At 47.1% G+C, this 20,725-nt stretch overlaps 1 protein-coding gene across 1 annotated transcript in view; it reads right to left on the bottom strand.

The window, feature by feature from the left end:
• Positions 1-20,501, bottom strand: part of LOC144486564 (uncharacterized) — a 32,724-nt gene extending 12,223 nt beyond the window's left edge. Inside the window, exons 1-2 of the mRNA XM_078204620.1 lie at positions 20,211-20,501; positions 1,845-2,022 (exon numbers count right to left, since the gene is read on the bottom strand). Coding sequence (XP_078060746.1) covers positions 1,845-1,847 — 3 coding nt within the window. The 5' untranslated portion in view covers positions 1,848-2,022; positions 20,211-20,501. The remainder of the gene's footprint in view (positions 1-1,844; positions 2,023-20,210) is intronic.
• Positions 20,502-20,725: the final 224 nt, after the last annotated feature.

The following is a 20,725-nucleotide window of genomic DNA, read 5'->3' on the forward strand; positions in this document are numbered from 1 at the left end:
ACCACACGGCCCAGAGGCTGGTGATAAATCCTTCCCAATATTTAACCCAGTGGTTCCCAAACTTTTTTCACTGGGCCGCACTTTCAGAATAAAAATTTGCTCGTGCCACACCAAATTTTTTATTGATGATAAATACATTCAAAAACAACTCCGAGCAGTGCTTGATTCATAACATAGAACACAACTACTTTATAATATGATCATGGGACATCCAGAAAGTATAAAACAATGCTTGTTTAAACCATGTTTCAATGTTTCTTTGATTGTTCTTGAATCTTCCCGTCACACTTGCCATCCCCTCTCGCCGCACCAGTGTGGCGCGCCGCACCCTTTGGGAACCACTGATTTAACCTTTCCCTCAGGATTTTAGACTCATTCCCAATCCCATTCGTGTCCATCTCAAATAACCTATCCAATCCCTTCGACATTTTAAAATCCTCAGTCGCTCCGTCTCTGAGCCTGTGTCTGTCAAACAAGTCAAACTGGATCCGAATAATGTGGAGCCTGAATATTGCTGATTCTCCTGATCACTTTCCACTACACACACTCAATATCACTCACTGGGGAAAATGGACAAAATTACACTCAATGCTCCAAGTGCGGCCAGAACCAAAGATTGACATTGGTTTCAATACTCAATGGATTTGCTCTCCCCGTGTCTGCGTGGGTTTCCTCCGGGTGCTCCAGTTTCCTCCCACAGTCCGAAAGACGTGCTGGTTAGGTGTGTTGGCCGTGCTAAATTCTCCCTCGGTGTACCCGAAAAGTCACCGGAGTGTGGCAACTGGGGGATTTTCACAGTAACTTCATTGCACAGTAACGTCATTGTGACATGAATAAATATACAAATAAGGATAAGGAAACCGCCTGTGATTAAAGATAGAAAGCTGTGGAAATACACAATGGGTCAGTGAGGTAATGAATTGGGGCTCAGAGGGCAGGAGACGGGGGTTTGAGAGGTTGGAAGCAAGTAAAGAAAATTATTTCATGGTTTTCAGTTTAGTCGATTGTGGGAATGTGAGAAACAGAGAGTGAAAGAGTTTCCCACTTTGAGGTGGTGGAAAAGACTGAGTTAGAGTTGGAGAGGATCAGTAAGTTTCGATTTGATGATAGTGAGGGGGTGGGGTGTCTATCGTTCTCTAAATGTCATTGGGACTGGGTAAAAGGGATCAGAAAAAATTCATTAGGAAAGAGATTGAAGCGTGTTCAGGAAAATCACGCAGGTGTTAAACCAAGAATCCTTCTTTTTATTCAGGAATGGTGGCTTATAAATTGTCAGGAATTTCTCGTACGTTTTCCTGGTCCCCAATCACCCTGACAGCGTCAAAGAGTCTCAATTCTCACCCACGGAGATCATTAAAACATTAAGAATCTGTTTCACTGCTTTGCAAACTCATAACTCACCAACGTACCCATCAATTGCAACTCTGTGAAGCACAAAATATGAGGAAAACCATTCGGCTCATCACATCCCCATCACCCAGAAAGACCCCCATCATTCCCCAGAAAACAGGGGGAACCACTGGGCACAATTTCACGTGGAGCCCTCCCTGAGGGTGCCACCCAACACAGGACCTCGGGCTGGTATCCAAGTCGCTGCCCGGGTGAGATTGATACCTGGAGCAGAAATGCCAGCGAGCAGTTACCTGGGAGAGCAGATGAAAAGGAATTGGAAACTATTGCAGACACTTTGCAGAATAGTGCAGACAGTGTTGGGGTTCCCCGATACTGTGTCACAGCAGGTAGCTGGAGTAATGCTGATATCCCACACACACCTGGAGATAAACCCAAAACTCCACGTTGAATCTTAAATATTCCACAGCTAAATATTGAAACAGATAACTCACCATTTTCAGTTGGAATGCCTCGACAGTTCCGTCTGTTTCTCTCCTATATCTGGCAGCTCAGATATTGATAAACCGGTTTCAATAATGATGCTCCGTTGTTTAATTAATTGTTTTACTGCCATCAGTGCATCATTATCATTGGAAGATTCCCAAACACTCTCAGCCCACAGTGAAACACCTGGAGCATAGAAACGGATAATATGGAATAAATACCAGGATCTGGGAGGAACTCCAGTGTGCTCAGTGATCCAGTATTCAGGGTCTGTGGGGGTCTAATTCCCTCTTTGTACAATGTTACTAGTACAGCTTTGGAACGTTGAAATGTTAGTTTCTGTCTCTCTCCCCTGATCCATGACATCAATTGTGTTTTTTGATTGAGATTCACATTCCACATCCTGATGGGACAGGAGTGCATTGGCTGGTTGGTTGATTGGGGAACAGGTTTGTCACTGGCAAAGATCACCAGGTTATTTAGTTCCTGGAATGTGTTGAGATAGTTAAATCTGCGCTCACTCACAGTACAACGTGCCTATAATGTCAACCCATGAATAAATAGGTGGTCCGTGTGGAACTCATCTTCCTCGCCCTGGCTGCATCGCTGTCATCGTTGACCACACTGTCCTCCTCCAGCCCCCTCCCCTCCATCATCCAGCTGCTTCCATTCCTATCCATCCGGCTGTAGCCAAACACCAGAAATGCCTTCACTTCCTGTATCCTGGCCATTATGTCTATTGTACCCTCAAGGATTGACTCCTGACCACCCACCTTTCAGTGACATCACCTGAAAACGTATCAAATTACAAATGTACGTGAATGACACCCAGGTCTATATCACCAACAATTCTCTCCATTCCTCTCCCCTCCACTGTTGGGTTGCCTGTCTGACACCCAGTGGGTGAAATGTCTAAACTCCTGTAGACAGCGCTGCTCCTCAAGGAAACATTGTGCTGGGAACATTTTTTTATGATACAGAAAGAATGTTCCTGATGGTAGGGGGAAGTCCAGAACTAGGGGCTGTAGTTTGAGGATGAGGGGTAAACCTTTTGGGACTGAGGTGAGGAGAAATCTCTTCACCCAGAGGGTGCTGAATGTGTGGAATTCACTCCCAACTAATGTAGTTGAGACCAAAACATTGTCTGATTTCAAGAAGAAATGAGATGTAGCTCTTGGGGCTGAAGGGATCGAGGGATATGGGGAGAAGGCGGGATCAGGCTATTGAGTTCAGCCATGATCAGAATGAATGGGGGAGCAGGCTCGAAGGGCTGAATGGCCTCCTTCTCCTACTCGTTTCTCGGGTTCGATGACACAGTTTCCCAATGGCCGAGTCCCACGTCCTGGCCACCAGGTGGAGCCCGGCAACCGGAAAATAATTTGTTTATTCCGAGGCTTACGTTTCTGGTCACCTCACGACAAGAAGGATGTGGAAGCGCTGGAAAGAGTGCAGAGGAGATTTACCAGGATGCTGCCTGGTTTGGAGGGTAGGTCTTATGAGGAAAGGTTGAGGGAGCTTGGGCTGTTTTCTCTGGAGCGGAGGAGATTGAGGGGAGACTGAATCGAGGTTTATAAAATGATGAAGGGGATAGATAGAGTGAATGTTCAAAGACTATTTCCTCGGGTGGATGGAGCTATTACAAGGGGGCATAACTATAGGATTCATGGTGGGAGATATAGGAAGGATGTCCGAGGTAGGTTCTTTACTCAGAGAGTGGTTGGGGTGTGGAATGGACTGCCTGCAGTGATAGTGGAGTCAGACACTTTAGGAACATTTAAGCGGTTATTGGATAGGCACATGGAGCACACCAGGATGATAGGGAGTGGGATAGCTTGATCTTGGTTTCAGATAAAGCTCGGCACAACATTGTGGGCCGAAGGGCCTGTTCTGTGCTGTACTGTTCTATGTTCTATGTTTAGTTTTTGATCCATTCAACATTCCTCAATTCATGTTAATATATTACCCCTAATCCCCTGAGTACTGGTGTGTGTTTTTAAATATTTGCACCTTGCGGTGCTGCCCGCAAGCCGATGGATAAATCCAGCCCCAGGGTCCCTGTTCAGGCACTAACTTTAATACAATACCAAATAGTTCAGTTTGTCATGACCCGCCCAACACTGCAGAGAAAGGTGCGGGATTGGAATCGAAACATCGCAATTCACTCGCGATGGAAACTGACACTGAGTAACCTGAGACGGGCGTGCCCAGTTTATAGAAAATCACAAACAATTATTCGGAGTTAATTACTGAAATGTGACTGAAGATGAATTCAGCACCTGACCAGGTAGCAACAGCAATCTAACAAGAGGCTAACTGGGGAAGAATGTTGGCCCTGACAACTGCATTGACAACTGCTGGAGCGGCACGGTGGCTAGCACTGCTGTCTTACAGCAGCAGGGACCTGGGTTCGATTCCCGGTTTGGGTTACTGTCTGCGTGGAGTCTGCACATTCTCCCCGTGTCTGTGTGGGTTTCCTCCGGGTGTTCCGGTTTTCTCCCACATTCTGAAAGACTGTGCTGGTTAGGGTGCATTGCGCCAGAGGGTGGCGACGAGTGAGTTGAAACGCGACTGAAGATGAATTCAGCACCTGACCAGGTAGCGACGGCAATCTAACAAGTGGCTAACTGGGCAAGAATGTTGGCCCAGACAACTGCCTTGCTGGGGCGGCACGGTGGCACAGTGGTTAGCGCTGCTGCCTCACAGCGCCAGGGACCCAGCTTCGCATTCCCAGCTTGGGTCACTGTCTGTCTGGAGTCTGCACGTTCTCCCCGTGTCTGTGTGGGTTTCCTCCGGGTTCTCTGGTTTCCTCCTACAGTCTGAAAGACTGTGCTGGTTAGGGTGCATTGACCTGAACAGGCGCCGGACTGTGGCGACTTGGGGAATTTCACAGTAACTTCATCGCAGTGTTAATGTAAGCCTTACTTGTGTCACTAATATATAAACTTTACTTTACTTTGTCCACCCGACAATCCAGAGCTCCCTCAGTGGCCAATGTCTGCCTGAATTATAAGGTCAATTCCCAGAGTGGGGGCTCAAACCCACAACCTTCTGACTTGGAAACCATTAATGGAGTTAGCGAGGGTGGGTGCTGTTTGTGAATAGTTTATATTCCTGCCCCTGGATGATGGCTTCTGTAGTTAGAAAATAATTGATGAGATATGTTAGGGAAATATCTGAAACATTAATAAAATGCTCCATCCAGTGGATAAATGAATTTTATCACAATAAATGCTGGAGTTAGTTTGTGTAGCGATGGTTTTACAGTTCTTTTTTACTGGAAAGACGGTGGCTGAGGGGAAAGACCTGATTAGAGGTCGACAAAATGATGAGAGGCACAGACAAGGTGGACAGTCAGAGGCTTTTTCCCAGGGTCGAGGTGTCAATTACAAGGGGGCACAGGTTCAAGGTGAGAGGGGGGAAAGTTTAAGGGAGATGTGTGGGGGAGGTTTTTCACACAGAGAGTGGTGGGTGCCTGGAACCCGCTGCCAGAGGAGGTGGTGGAAGCAGGCACATTAACAACATTTAAGAGGCATCTGGATGGGTCCATGGATAGGGAGGGAATAGAGGGATACGGACCGAGTAAGGGCAGAGGGTTTTTTTTAGTTTAGTTAGGGCGTCATGACCAGCACGGGCTTGGAGGACCGAAGGGCCTGTTCTTGTGCTGTACTGTTCTTTGTTCTTTGTTAATGATGTGGAGATGCCGGTGTTGGACTGGGGTAAACACAGTAAGAAGTCTCACAGCACCAGGTTAAAGTCCAACAGGTTTATTCAGTAGCTTTTATTTGGTGACTTTTGCTACCAAATAAACCTGTTGGACTTTAACCTGGTGTTGTGAGACTTCTTACTTTATTAATGAGGCAGGTCAGCACTAAAGGCAGCAGAGTTTTCCCAGTGTTGCAATCCCTCATCCTGGTTCCTCCACAATCTCTTTTAAACGGTGATAATTACACAGCTCATTCATCGACTCTACAGAGATAAGAGAAAAGTTCATACTGAGAAAGATCAAACAGGATTCCCAGTGCTGATCCCTATCCAACATTCCCTCTTCCAAGTGTCAGCGAGGCTCAATGGAATTGTGGAATTAAATATCATTTCAGTTTCCTGGGAGAGCAGATGAAAAGGAATTGGAAACTATTGCAGATACTTTGCAGAATAGTGCAGACAGTGTTGGGGTTCCCCGATACTGTGTCACAGCAGGTAGCTGGAGTAATGCTGATATCCCACACACACCTGGAGATAAACCCAAAACTCCACATTGAATCTTAAATATTCCTCAGCTAAATATTGAAACAGATAACTCACCATTTTCAGTTGGAATGCCTCTACAGTCCCGTCTGTTTCTCTCCTATATCTGGCAGCTCAGATATTGATAAACCGGTTTCAATTATGATGCTTCATTATTTAATTAATTGTTTTACTGTCATCAGTGCATCATTATCATTGGAAGATTCCCAAACACTCACAGCCCACAGAGAAACACCTGGAGCATAGAAACGGATAATATGGAATAAATACCAGGATCTGGGAGGAACTCCAGTGTGGTCAGTGATCCAGTATTCAGGGTCTGTGGGGGTCTAATTCCCTCTTTGTACAATGTTACTAGTACAGCTTTGGAATGTTGAAATGTTAGTTTCTGTCTCTCTCCCCTGATCCATGACATCAATTGTGTTTTTTGATTGAGATTCACATTCCACATCCTGATAGGACAGGAGTGCATTGGCTGGTTGGTTGGTTGGGGAACAGGTTTGTCACTGGCAAAGATCACCAGGTTATTTAGTTCCTGGAATGTGTTGAGATAGTTAAATCTGCGCTCACTCACAGTACAACGTGCCTATAATGTCAACCCATGAATAAATAGGTGGTCCGTGTGGAACTCATCTTCCTCGCCCTGGCTGCATCGCTGTCATCGTTGACCACACTGTCCTCCTCCAGCCCCCTCCCCTCCATCATCCAGCTGCTTCCATTCCTATCCATCCGGCTGTAGCCAAACACCAGAAATGCCTTCACTTCCTGTATCCTGGCCATTATGTCTATTGTACCCTCAAGGATTGACTCCTGACCACCCACCTTTCAGTGACATCACCAGAAAACGTATCAACTTACAAATGTACGTGAATGACACCCAGGTCTATATCACCAACAATTCTCTCCATTCCTCTCCCCTCCACTGTTGGGTTGCCTGTCTGACACCCAGTGGGTGAAATGTCTAAACTCCTGTAGACAGCGCTGCTCCTCAAGGAAACATTGTGCTGGGAACATTTTTTTATGATACAGAAAGAATGTTCCTGATGGTAGGGGGAAGTCCAGAACTAGGGGCTGTAGTTTGAGGATGAGGGGTAAACCTTTTGGGACTGAGGTGAGGAGAAATCTCTTCACCCAGAGGGTGCTGAATGTGTGGAATTCACTCCCAACTAATGTAGTTGAGACCAAAACATTGTCTGATTTCAAGAAGAAATGAGATGTAGCTCTTGGGGCTGAAGGGATCGAGGGATATGGGGAGAAGGCGGGATCAGGCTATTGAGTTCAGCCATGATCAGAATGAATGGGGGAGCAGGCTCGATGGGCTGAATGGCCTCCTTCTCCTTCTCGTTTCTCGGGTTCGATGACACAGTTTCCCAATGGCTCAGTCCCACGTCCTGGCCACCAGGTGGAGCCCGGCAACCGGAAAATAATTTGTTTATTCCAAGGCTTACGTTGCTGGTCACCTCACGACAAGAAGGATGTGGAAGCGCTGGAAAGAGTGCAGAGGAGATTTACCAGGATGCTGCCTGGTTTGGAGGGTAGGTCTTATGAGGAAAGGTTGAGGGAGCTTGGGCTGTTTTCTCTGGAGCGGAGGAGATTGAGGGGAGACTGAATCGAGGTTTATAAAATGATGAAGGGGATAGATAGAGTGAATGTTCAAAGACTATTTCCTCGGGTGGATGGAGCTATTACAAGGGGGCATAACTATAGGATTCATGGTGGGAGATATAGGAAGGATGTCCGAGGTAGGTTCTTTACTCAGAGAGTGGTTGGGGTGTGGAATGGACTGCCTGCAGTGATAGTGGAGTCAGACACTTTAGGAACATTTAAGCGGTTATTGGATAGGCACATGGAGCACACCAGGATGATAGGGAGTGGGATAGCTTGATCTTGGTTTCAGATAAAGCTCGGCACAACATTGTGGGCCGAAGGGCCTGTTCTGTGCTGTACTGTTCTATGTTCTATGTTTAGTTTTTGATCCATTCAACATTCCTCAATTCATGTTAATATATTACCCCTAATCCCCTGAGTACTGGTGTGTGTTTTTAAATATTTGCACCTTGCGGTGCTGCCCGCAAGCCGATGGATAAATCCAGCCCCAGGGTCCCTGTTCAGGCACTAACTTTAATACAATACCAAATAGTTCAGTTTGTCATGACCCGCCCAACACTGCAGAGAAAGGTGCGGGATTGGAATCGAAACATCGCAATTCACTCGCGATGTAAACTGACACTGAGTAACCTGAGATGGGCGTGCCCAGTTTATAGAAAATCACAAACAATTATTCGGAGTTAATTACTGAAATGTGACTGAAGATGAATTCAGCGCCTGACCAGGTAGCAACAGCAATCTAACAAGAGGCTAACTGGGGAAGAATGTTGGCCCTGACAACTGCATTGACAACTGCTGGAGCGGCACGGTGGCTAGCGCTGCTGTCTTACAGCAGCAGGGACCTGGGTTCGATTCCCGGTTTGGGTTACTGTCTGTGTGGAGTCTGCACATTCTCCCCGTGTCTGCGTGGGTTTCCTCCGGGTGTTCCGGTTTTCTCTCACATTCTGAAAGACTGTGCTGGTTAGGGTGCATTGCGCCAGAGTGTGGCGACGAGTGAGTTGAAACGCGACTGAAGATGAATTCAGCACCTGACCAGGTAGCGACGGCAATCTAACAAGTGGCTGACTGGGCAAGAATGTTGGCCCAGACAACTGCCTTGCTGGGGCGGCACGGTGGCACAGTGGTTAGCGCTGCTGCCTCACAGCGCCAGGGACCCAGCTTCGCATTCCCAGCTTGGGTCACTGTCTGTCTGGAGTCTGCACGTTCTCCCCGTGTCTGTGTGGGTTTCCTCCGGGTTCTCTGGTTTCCTCCCACAGTCTGAAAGACTGTGCTGGTTAGGGTGCATTGTCCTGAACAGGCGCCGGACTGTGGCGACTTGGGGAATTTCACAGTAACTTCATTGCAGTGTTAATGTAAGCCTTACTTGTGACACTAATATATAAACTTTACTTTACTTTGTCCACCCGACAATCCAGAGCTTCCTCAGTGGCCAATGTCTGCCTGAATTATAAGGTCAATTCCCAGAGTGGGGGCTCAAACCCACAACCTTCTGACTTGGAAACCATTAATGGAGTTAGCGAGGGTGGGTGCTGTTTGTGAATAGTTTATATTCCTGCCCCTGGATGATGGCTTCTGTAGTTAGAAAATAATTGATGAGATATGTTAGGGAAATATCTGAAACATTAATAAAATGCTCCATCCAAGAACAACAAACAAAGAACAAAGAACAATACAGCACAGGAACAGGCCCTTCGGCCCTCCAAGCCCACGCCGCTCCCCGGTCCAGGATTGAATCCTGAATCCAGGATCCCCGCCCAATTTTCCAGCCTATCTACATACCAATATCCTATCCACCGAGCTGTCCCTCACAGCTACGATGCTTTGTTCATTACAACCTATTAACTCACCCCCACCCCCCCATTCCAGACCATGTGATCTCCAGGGAGAGGCGAAAACCCAGAGTGAAAAACCCCAGGGCCAATATGGGGAAAAAAAATCTGGGAAATTCCTCTCCGACCCCCTGAGGCGATCAAAACGAGTCCAGGAGATCACAATGGCCCTGATCGGAAAATGCTTCCCAACCCTAGTCATTTCCACTTCCACGAACACCATATGAATTCCCTGCCCCCGAGACAGGTTCCCAACTATCCGCAGTCTCGCTCTGTACTGGCACCAGCAAGATGATCATAGAATGAAGCCTTGAAACGAGAAACCAGGAACAATTAGCCCGCGCCGCTCCCTGGTCCAAACTAGACCACTCTTTTGTATCCCTCCATTCCCACTCCGTTCATATAGCTGTCTAGATAAGTCTTAAACGTTCCCAGTGTGTCCGCCTCCACCACCTTGCCCGGCAACACATTCCAGGCCCCCACGACCCTCTGTGTGAAATATGTCCTTCTGATATCTGTGTTAAACCTCCCCCCCTTCACCTTGAACCTATGACCCCTCGTGAACGTCACCACCGACCCGGGGAAAAGCTTCCCACCGTTCACCCTATCTATGCCTTTCATAATTTTATACACCTCTATTAAGTCTCCCCTCATCCTCCGTCTTTCCAAGGAGAACAACCCCAGTTTCCCCAATCTCTCCTCATAACCAAGCCCCTCCATACCAGGCAACATCCTGGTAAACCTCCTCTGTACTCTCTCCAAAGCCTCCACGTCCTTCTGGTAGTGTGGCGACCAGAACTGGACGCAGTATTCCAAATGCGGCCGAACCAACGTTCTATACATCTGCAACATCAGACCCCAACTTTTATACTCTATGCCCCGACCTATAAAGGCAAGCATACCATATGCCTTCTTCACCACCTTCTCCACCTGTGACGTCACCTTCAAAGATCTGTGGACTTGCACACCCAGGTCCCTCTACGTCTCTACACCCTTTATGGTTCTTCCATTTATCGTGTAGCTCCTCCCTACATTATTCCCACCAAAATGCATCACTTCGCATTTATCAGGATTGAACTCCATCTGCCATTTCCTTGCCCAAATTTCCAGCCTATCTATATCCTTCTGTAGCCTCTGACAATGTTCCTCACTATCTGCAAGTCCTGCCAGTTTTGTGTCGTCCGCAAACTTACTGATCACCCCAGTTACTCCTTCTTCCAGATCATTTATATAAATCACAAACAGCAGAGGTCCCAATACAGAGCCCTGCGGTACACCACTAGTCATTTATCCAGTGGATAAATGAATTTTATCACAATAAATGCTGGAGTTAGCTTGTGTAGCGATGGTTTTACAGTTCTTTTTTACTGGAAAGACGGTGGCTGAGGGGAAAGACCTGATTAGAGGTCGACAAAATGATGAGAGGCACAGACAGGGTGGACAGTCAGAGGCTTTTTCCCAGGGTCGAGGTGTCAATTACAAGGGGGCACAGGTTCAAGGTGAGAGGGGGGAAAGTTTAAGGGAGATGTGTGGGGGAGGTTTTTCACACAGAGAGTGGTGGGTGCCTGGAACCCGCTGCCAGAGGAGGTGGTGGAAGCAGGCACATTAACCACATTTAAGAGGCATCTGGATGGGTCCATGGATAGGGAGGGAATAGAGGGATACGGACCGAGTAAGGGCAGAGGGTTTTTTTTAGTTGAGTTAGGGCGTCATGACCAGCACGGGCTTGGAGGGCCGAAGGGCCTGTTCTTGTGCTGTACTGTTCTTTGTTCTTTGTTAATGATGTGGAGATGCCGGCGTTGGACTGGGGTAAACACAGTAAGAAGTCTCACAGCACCAGGTTAAAGTCCAACAGGTTTATTCAGTAGCTTTTATTTGGTGACTTTTGCTACCAAATAAACCTGTTGGACTTTAACCTGGTGTTGTGAGACTTCTTACTTTGTTAATGAGGCAGGTCAGCACTAAAGGCAGCAGAGTTTTCCCAGTGTTGCAATCCCTCATCCTGGTTCCTCCACAATCTCTTTTAAACGGTGATAATTACACAGCTCATTCATCGACTCTACAGAGATATGAGAAAAGTTCATACTGAGAAAGATCAAACAGGATTCCCAGTGCTGATCCCTATTCAACATTCCCTCTTCCAGGTGTCAGCGAGGCTCAATGGAATTGTGGAATTAAATATCATTTCAGTTTCCTGGGAGAGCAGATGAAAAGGAATTGGAAACTATTGCAGACACTTTGCAGAATAGTGCAGACAGTGTTGGGGTTCCCCGATACTGTGTCACAGCAGGTAGCTGGAGTAATGCTGATATCCCACACACACCTGGAGATAAACCCAAAACTCCACGTTGAATCTTAAATATTCCTCAGCTAAATATTGAAACAGATAACTCACCATTTTCAGTTGGAATGCCTCTACAGTCCCGTCTGTTTCTCTCCTATATCTGGCAGCTCAGATATTGATAAACCGGTTTCAATTATGATGCTTCATTATTTAATTAATTGTTTTACTGTCATCAGTGCATCATTATCATTGGAAGATTCCCAAACACTCACAGCCCACAGAGAAACACCTGGAGCATAGAAACGGATAATATGGAATAAATACCAGGATCTGGGAGGAACTCCAGTGTGGTCAGTGATCCAGTATTCAGGGTCTGTGGGGGTCTAATTCCCTCTTTGTACAATGTTACTAGTACAGCTTTGGAATGTTGAAATGTTAGTTTCTGTCTCTCTCCCCTGATCCATGACATCAATTGTGTTTTTTGATTGAGATTCACATTCCACATCCTGATGGGACAGGAGTGCATTGGCTGCTTGGTTGGTTGGGGAACAGGTTTGTCACTGGCAAAGATCACCAGGTTATTTAGTTCCTGGAATGTGTTGAGATAGTTAAATCTGCGCTCACTCACAGTACAACGTGCCTATAATGTCAACCCATGAATAAATAGGTGGTCCGTGTGGAACTCATCTTCCTCGCCCTGGCTGCATCGCTGTCATCGTTGACCACACTGTCCTCCTCCAGCCCCCTCCCCTCCATCATCCAGCTGCTTCCATTCCTATCCATCCGGCTGTAGCCAAACACCAGAAATGCCTTCACTTCCTGTATCCTGGCCATTATGTCTATTGTACCCTCAAGGATTGACTCCTGACCACCCACCTTTCAGTGACATCACCAGAAAACGTATCAAATTACAAATGTACGTGAATGACACCCAGGTCTATATCACCAACAATTCTCTCCATTCCTCTCCCCTCCACTGTTGGGTTGCCTGTCTGACACCCAGTGGGTGAAATGTCTAAACTCCTGTAGACAGCGCTGCTCCTCAAGGAAACATTGTGCTGGGAACATTTTTTTATGATACAGAAAGAATGTTCCTGATGGTAGGGGGAAGTCCAGAACTAGGGGCTATAGTTTGAGGATGAGGGGTAAACCTTTTGGGACTGAGGTGAGAAGAAATTTCTTCACCCAGAGGGTGCTGAATGTGTGGAATTCACTCCCAACTAATGTAGTTGAGACCAAAACATTGTCTGATTTCAAGAAGAAATGAGATGTAGCTCTTGGGGCTGAAGGGATCGAGGGATATGGGGAGAAGGCGGGATCAGGCTATTGAGTTCAGCCATGATCAGAATGAATGGGGGAGCAGGCTCGAAGGGCTGAATGGCCTCCTTCTCCTACTCGTTTCTCGGGTTCGATGACACAGTTTCCCAATGGCCGAGTCCCACGTCCTGGCCACCAGGTGGAGCCCGGCAACCGGAAAATAATTTGTTTATTCCGAGGCTTACGTTTCTGGTCACCTCACGACAAGAAGGATGTGGAAGCGCTGGAAAGAGTGCAGAGGAGATTTACCAGGATGCTGCCTGGTTTGGAGGGTAGGTCTTATGAGGAAAGGTTGAGGGAGCTTGGGCTGTTTTCTCTGGAGCGGAGGAGATTGAGGGGAGACTGAATCGAGGTTTATAAAATGATGAAGGGGATAGATAGAGTGAATGTTCAAAGACTATTTCCTCGGGTGGATGGAGCTATTACAAGGGGGCATAACTATAGGATTCATGGTGGGAGATATAGGAAGGATGTCCGAGGTAGGTTCTTTACTCAGAGAGTGGTTGGGGTGTGGAATGGACTGCCTGCAGTGATAGTGGAGTCAGACACTTTAGGAACATTTAAGCGGTTATTGGATAGGCACATGGAGCACACCAGGATGATAGGGAGTGGGATAGCTTGATCTTGGTTTCAGATAAAGCTCGGCACAACATTGTGGGCCGAAGGGCCTGTTCTGTGCTGTACTGTTCTATGTTCTATGTTTAGTTTTTGATCCATTCAACATTCCTCAATTCATGTTAATATATTACCCCTAATCCCCTGAGTACTGGTGTGTGTTTTTAAATATTTGCACCTTGCGGTGCTGCCCGCAAGCCGATGGATAAATCCAGCCCCAGGGTCCCTGTTCAGGCACTAACTTTAATACAATACCAAATAGTTCAGTTTGTCATGACCCGCCCAACACTGCAGAGAAAGGTGCGGGATTGGAATCGAAACATCGCAATTCACTCGCGATGGAAACTGACACTGAGTAACCTGAGACGGGCGTGCCCAGTTTATAGAAAATCACAAACAATTATTCGGAGTTAATTACTGAAATGTGACTGAAGATGAATTCAGCACCTGACCAGGTAGCAACAGCAATCTAACAAGAGGCTAACTGGGGAAGAATGTTGGCCCTGACAACTGCATTGACAACTGCTGGAGCGGCACGGTGGCTAGCACTGCTGTCTTACAGCAGCAGGGACCTGGGTTCGATTCCCGGTTTGGGTTACTGTCTGCGTGGAGTCTGCACATTCTCCCCGTGTCTGTGTGGGTTTCCTCCGGGTGTTCCGGTTTTCTCCCACATTCTGAAAGACTGTGCTGGTTAGGGTGCATTGCGCCAGAGGGTGGCGACGAGTGAGTTGAAACGCGACTGAAGATGAATTCAGCACCTGACCAGGTAGCGACGGCAATCTAACAAGTGGCTAACTGGGCAAGAATGTTGGCCCAGACAACTGCCTTGCTGGGGCGGCACGGTGGCACAGTGGTTAGCGCTGCTGCCTCACAGCGCCAGGGACCCAGCTTCGCATTCCCAGCTTGGGTCACTGTCTGTCTGGAGTCTGCACGTTCTCCCCGTGTCTGTGTGGGTTTCCTCCGGGTTCTCTGGTTTCCTCCTACAGTCTGAAAGACTGTGCTGGTTAGGGTGCATTGACCTGAACAGGCGCCGGACTGTGGCGACTTGGGGAATTTCACAGTAACTTCATCGCAGTGTTAATGTAAGCCTTACTTGTGTCACTAATATATAAACTTTACTTTACTTTGTCCACCCGACAATCCAGAGCTCCCTCAGTGGCCAATGTCTGCCTGAATTATAAGGTCAATTCCCAGAGTGGGGGCTCAAACCCACAACCTTCTGACTTGGAAACCATTAATGGAGTTAGCGAGGGTGGGTGCTGTTTGTGAATAGTTTATATTCCTGCCCCTGGATGATGGCTTCTGTAGTTAGAAAATAATTGATGAGATATGTTAGGGAAATATCTGAAACATTAATAAAATGCTCCATCCAGTGGATAAATGAATTTTATCACAATAAATGCTGGAGTTAGTTTGTGTAGCGATGGTTTTACAGTTCTTTTTTACTGGAAAGACGGTGGCTGAGGGGAAAGACCTGATTAGAGGTCGACAAAATGATGAGAGGCACAGACAAGGTGGACAGTCAGAGGCTTTTTCCCAGGGTCGAGGTGTCAATTACAAGGGGGCACAGGTTCAAGGTGAGAGGGGGGAAAGTTTAAGGGAGATGTGTGGGGGAGGTTTTTCACACAGAGAGTGGTGGGTGCCTGGAACCCGCTGCCAGAGGAGGTGGTGGAAGCAGGCACATTAACAACATTTAAGAGGCATCTGGATGGGTCCATGGATAGGGAGGGAATAGAGGGATACGGACCGAGTAAGGGCAGAGGGTTTTTTTTAGTTTAGTTAGGGCGTCATGACCAGCACGGGCTTGGAGGACCGAAGGGCCTGTTCTTGTGCTGTACTGTTCTTTGTTCTTTGTTAATGATGTGGAGATGCCGGTGTTGGACTGGGGTAAACACAGTAAGAAGTCTCACAGCACCAGGTTAAAGTCCAACAGGTTTATTCAGTAGCTTTTATTTGGTGACTTTTGCTACCAAATAAACCTGTTGGACTTTAACCTGGTGTTGTGAGACTTCTTACTTTATTAATGAGGCAGGTCAGCACTAAAGGCAGCAGAGTTTTCCCAGTGTTGCAATCCCTCATCCTGGTTCCTCCACAATCTCTTTTAAACGGTGATAATTACACAGCTCATTCATCGACTCTACAGAGATAAGAGAAAAGTTCATACTGAGAAAGATCAAACAGGATTCCCAGTGCTGATCCCTATCCAACATTCCCTCTTCCAAGTGTCAGCGAGGCTCAATGGAATTGTGGAATTAAATATCATTTCAGTTTCCTGGGAGAGCAGATGAAAAGGAATTGGAAACTATTGCAGATACTTTGCAGAATAGTGCAGACAGTGTTGGGGTTCCCCGATACTGTGTCACAGCAGGTAGCTGGAGTAATGCTGATATCCCACACACACCTGGAGATAAACCCAAAACTCCACATTGAATCTTAAATATTCCTCAGCTAAATATTGAAACAGATAACTCACCATTTTCAGTTGGAATGCCTCTACAGTCCCGTCTGTTTCTCTCCTATATCTGGCAGCTCAGATATTGATAAACCGGTTTCAATTATGATGCTTCATTATTTAATTAATTGTTTTACTGTCATCAGTGCATCATTATCATTGGAAGATTCCCAAACACTCACAGCCCACAGAGAAACACCTGGAGCATAGAAACGGATAATATGGAATAAATACCAGGATCTGGGAGGAACTCCAGTGTGGTCAGTGATCCAGTATTCAGGGTCTGTGGGGGTCTAATTCCCTCTTTGTACAATGTTACTAGTACAGCTTTGGAATGTTGAAATGTTAGTTTCTGTCTCTCTCCCCTGATCCATGACATCAATTGTGTTTTTTGATTGAGATTCACATTCCACATCCTGATAGGACAGGAGTGCATTGGCTGGTTGGTTGGTTGGTTGGGGAACAGGTTTGTCACTGGCAAAGATCACCAGGTTATTTAGTTCCTGGAATGTGTTGAGATAGTTAAATCTGCGCTCACTCACAGTACAACGTGCCTATAATGTCAACCCATGAATAAATAGGTGGTCCGTGTGGAACTCATCTTCCTCGCCCTGGCTGCATCGCTGTCATCGTTGACCACACTGTCCTCCTTCAGCCCCCTCCCCTCCATCATCCAGCTGCTTCCATTCCTATCCATCCGGCTGTAGCCAAACACCAGAAATGCCTTCACTTCCTGTATCCTGGCCATTATGTCTATTGTACCCTCAAGGATTGACTCCTGACCACCCACCTTTCAGTGACATCACCAGAAAACGTATCAAATTACAAATGTACGTGAATGACACCCAGGTCTATATCACCAACAATTCTCTCCATTCCTCTCCCCTCCACTGTTGGGTTGCCTGTCTGACACCCAGTGGGTGAAATGTCTAAACTCCTGTAGACAGCGCTGCTCCTCAAGGAAACATTGTGCTGGGAACATTTTTTTATGATACAGAAAGAATGTTCCTGTTGGTAGGGGGGAGTCCAGAACTAGGGGCTATAGTTTGAAGATGAGGGGTAAACCTTTTGGGACTGAGGTGAGAAGAAATTTCTTCACCCAGAGAGCGGTGAATGTGTGGAATTCACTCCCACAGAAAGTAGTTGAGGCCAAAACGTTGTCTGATTTCAAGAAGAAATGAGATGTCGCTCTTGGGGCTGAAGGGATCGAGGGATATGGGGAGAAGGGGGGTTCAGGATATTGAATTTGATGATCAGCCGTGATCAAAATGAATGGCAGAGCAGGCTCGAAGGGCCGAATGGCCTCCTCCTGCTTCTAGTTTCTATGTTTCTATGATATTTTACAACTGACTTAGATGGTGAAATTTGCCACAGACTCCATGTCTGGGGAATGGCAGACAGTGAGGGGAGATTGATGGACTAAAACAAGATATCGACACACTGGCAGAATAGACAGACAAGCGGCAGATGGAATTTTACAGAGATGTGTGAGGTGAAGGCATTTTGACAGCAGGGATGGGGGTAGACAATATAGACTTAATGGCAGTTCTATAGAGCCTGCAGGTTTAGAGATACCTGGGGATGCAGGTGAACAGGTAGTTCTCTGAAGGTGGTTGTGGGATTTCAAAGGAGACTCTTCAGACCACAAAGGTATAAAGCAAACAAGAGCTTTCATTGGGGAAGGTGTTGCTCTTACAGGCCCCGAGATTAGACTGACTGTAAACCCAGCCCAACCGCTGATAATGTCAGCCTGCCATCTGATCAAATTCTTAAGCTGGGGACAAACACAAATTCACAACAGCGGTGGGCATTTTGAGAGAGGAGTGAGCAAAGCATGTTAGATCTTGGGCTTCATAAATAGAAGTTCAGAGTGGAAACGCTGGGATGTTATTGTCTCCAAGAGTGGGAGCATTATAGTCCTCTGTGTCACCAAGAAAGTAAACAAATACCCATAAGTGACCTTCCAGTTTGAATACATCAAACACAAAGGTCTCCCCGACTCGGCCATGAATAGATGCAGGAAGAATGTTCCCAAACGTGGGGTTATCCAGAAACAGGGGTCACAGTCTGAGGATCGGGGGTAAACCTTTTAGGACAGAGATGAGGAGAAATTTCTTCACCCAGAGGGTGGTGATCCTGTGTATTTGTACCAAGAAAGCAGTTGAGGTCAAAACATTGTATGATTTTAAGAAGGAGTTAGATGTTGCCCTTGGGGGACAAAGGGGTTCAAAGGATATGGGGAGAAGGCGGGATCAGGCTATTGAGTTCAGCCATGATCATAATGAATGGTGGAGCAGGCTCGAAGGGCTGAATGGCCTCCTTCTCCTTCCTCGGGTTCTTTGACACAGTTTCCCAATGGCTGAGTCCCACGTCCTGGCCACCAGGTGGAGCCCGGCAACCGGAAAATAATTTGTTTATTCCTCCGTTTAGTTTTTGATCCATTCAACATTCCTCAATTCATGTTAATATATTACCCCTAATCCCCTGAGTACTGGTGTGTGTTTTTAAATATTCGCACCTTGCGGTGCTGCCCGCAAGCCGATGGATAAATCCAGCCCCAGGGTCCCTGTTCAGGCACTAACTTTAATACAATACCAAATAGTTCAGTTTGTCATGACCCGCCCAACACTGCAGAGAAAGGTGCGGGATTGGAATCGAAACATCGCAATTCACTCGCTATGGAAACTGACACTGAGTAACCTGAGACGGGCGTGCCCAGTTTATAGAAAATCACAAACAATTATTCGGAGTGAGTTGAAACGCGACTGAAGATGAATTCAGCACCTGACCAGGTAGCGACGGCAATCTAACAAGTGGCTAACTGGGGAAGAATGTTGACCCAGACAACTGCCTTGCTGGGGCGGCACGGTGGCACAGTGGTTAGCGCTGCTGCCTCACAGCGCCAGGGACCCAGCTTCGCATTCCCAGCTTGGGTTGCTGTCTGTGTGGAGTCTGCACGTTCTCCCCGTGTCTGCGTGGGTTTCCTTCCTGTCGGAGTCACCGGAGAGCAGTCTTCGCTGTCCCGGGAGTTGGGGTGGGTTGAGTGAGTCGCTCTGTCCAAGTTTTAGCACTCACCTGATGAAGGAGCGGCGCTCCGAAAGCTCGTGCTACCAAATAAACCTGTTGGACTTTAACCTGGTGTTGTGAGACTTCTTACTGTCCCAGTTTGAGCAGGTTGGTCTATCCACTCAGCTGCTGGGAGCAACACTGAATTGTAAAGTGGGAGTTGCTGCTGGATCGAGGACGTGAGTTACCCCAGACTGGAATCAATCTCAGCTCCTTCAGTCGGTGCAGCCCCTGAACCTAAGCTCAGAGAAACTCTGCCCATCACCCAGTGTTAGACAGTTCATTGACAGAGTTAATATATTGCACGCTGATTAGTGAGAGATCACCTTCTAACTAAACAAACCCTTTGGGATTTTTACATGAAGAATCGGATAGATTAATACAAGAAAATAATGCTAAAAGAGCACAGGGAGATCCCATTGCACAGCACAGAGCGTGATGCCTTTAGCAGCAGAATAGCAGCATGCACTGGGTCCCACGGGCTGGACTTTGCATCGTCGGGATGGGGAGTTGAGGGGGTAAATTGGGGTAAATTGCACTCAGTGACCCCGAGGAGTCACCTCACAATATTCCCCTTTAGAGAGTGTGCGAGTCCCATCACAGATGAACGGGAAGCTCCAATGAGTTGCTGGTTTCAGTGGGGGGGCAGTCGGAGCCCCTCTACCTGATGGGGGTGGGATTGGGGGGCGGGTAGGGGGGTGGGCTGAATCCAGCAGCTTTGATTGGGTGGGAGGTGTTGCTGAAGATGTCAAATTGCCCCGAGAGGGGATTGTGGGGTGGGGTGAGGGGAAAGTATGACTGGGATAAATAAACCCAGAATTAAATTACTTCACATTGTAAAACACACTTTGCAGAGTCCAGCCCAGTGACAGTGTTTGCTGCTGATTGAAACCCCCTGTGGGAGGGGAAACATGACCATCGCCACTGAACTGGGATGTCAGTTCCGGATAACACTTACCAACTCAATGCCAGGAAACACATTTGCCAAATCACGTTGCTGAGAGATCCGATACTTCTTCAATGTCTGCCGTTGAAGGTTGGAACTTTTCACTTTCTGAACAGTTTCTTCATGCTCGCTGTCGGACAGCCGTGCATGACATGCAAGCGAGGTCTTTATCCCGCTAACAGCCTCAAACTCAGCAAGCTGAGCTCTTGGAATCTCTGACCTTCCCACACGGAAATGATCAGTGCCGACCAGCTGGAACACGTAGGTGTGTTCACTCTGAAGTTGAGAAAGAAGTAACATTCATAAAGCACCTTCCACAATCTCCACATCGTCCAAAATCCGACAACAAAAGACATCCCAAGGCAGAAACGTGAGGATAAAGGAACCCAGACCCATGAGGGGGGTATTAGGAGGGGGGGAAACTGCCTGGTCACAGGGTGGGGGTCAATAAGGAGAATAAAAGGCAGCAATTTCTGACTTAAAATCCTGAGTCAATCAGCAAATTCAGGGAAAAGCCGAGAATCGAA

The sequence above is a fragment of the Mustelus asterias genome, unplaced genomic scaffold (assembly GCF_964213995.1).
Source record: "Mustelus asterias unplaced genomic scaffold, sMusAst1.hap1.1 HAP1_SCAFFOLD_400, whole genome shotgun sequence".
NCBI lineage: Eukaryota > Metazoa > Chordata > Chondrichthyes > Carcharhiniformes > Triakidae > Mustelus > Mustelus asterias.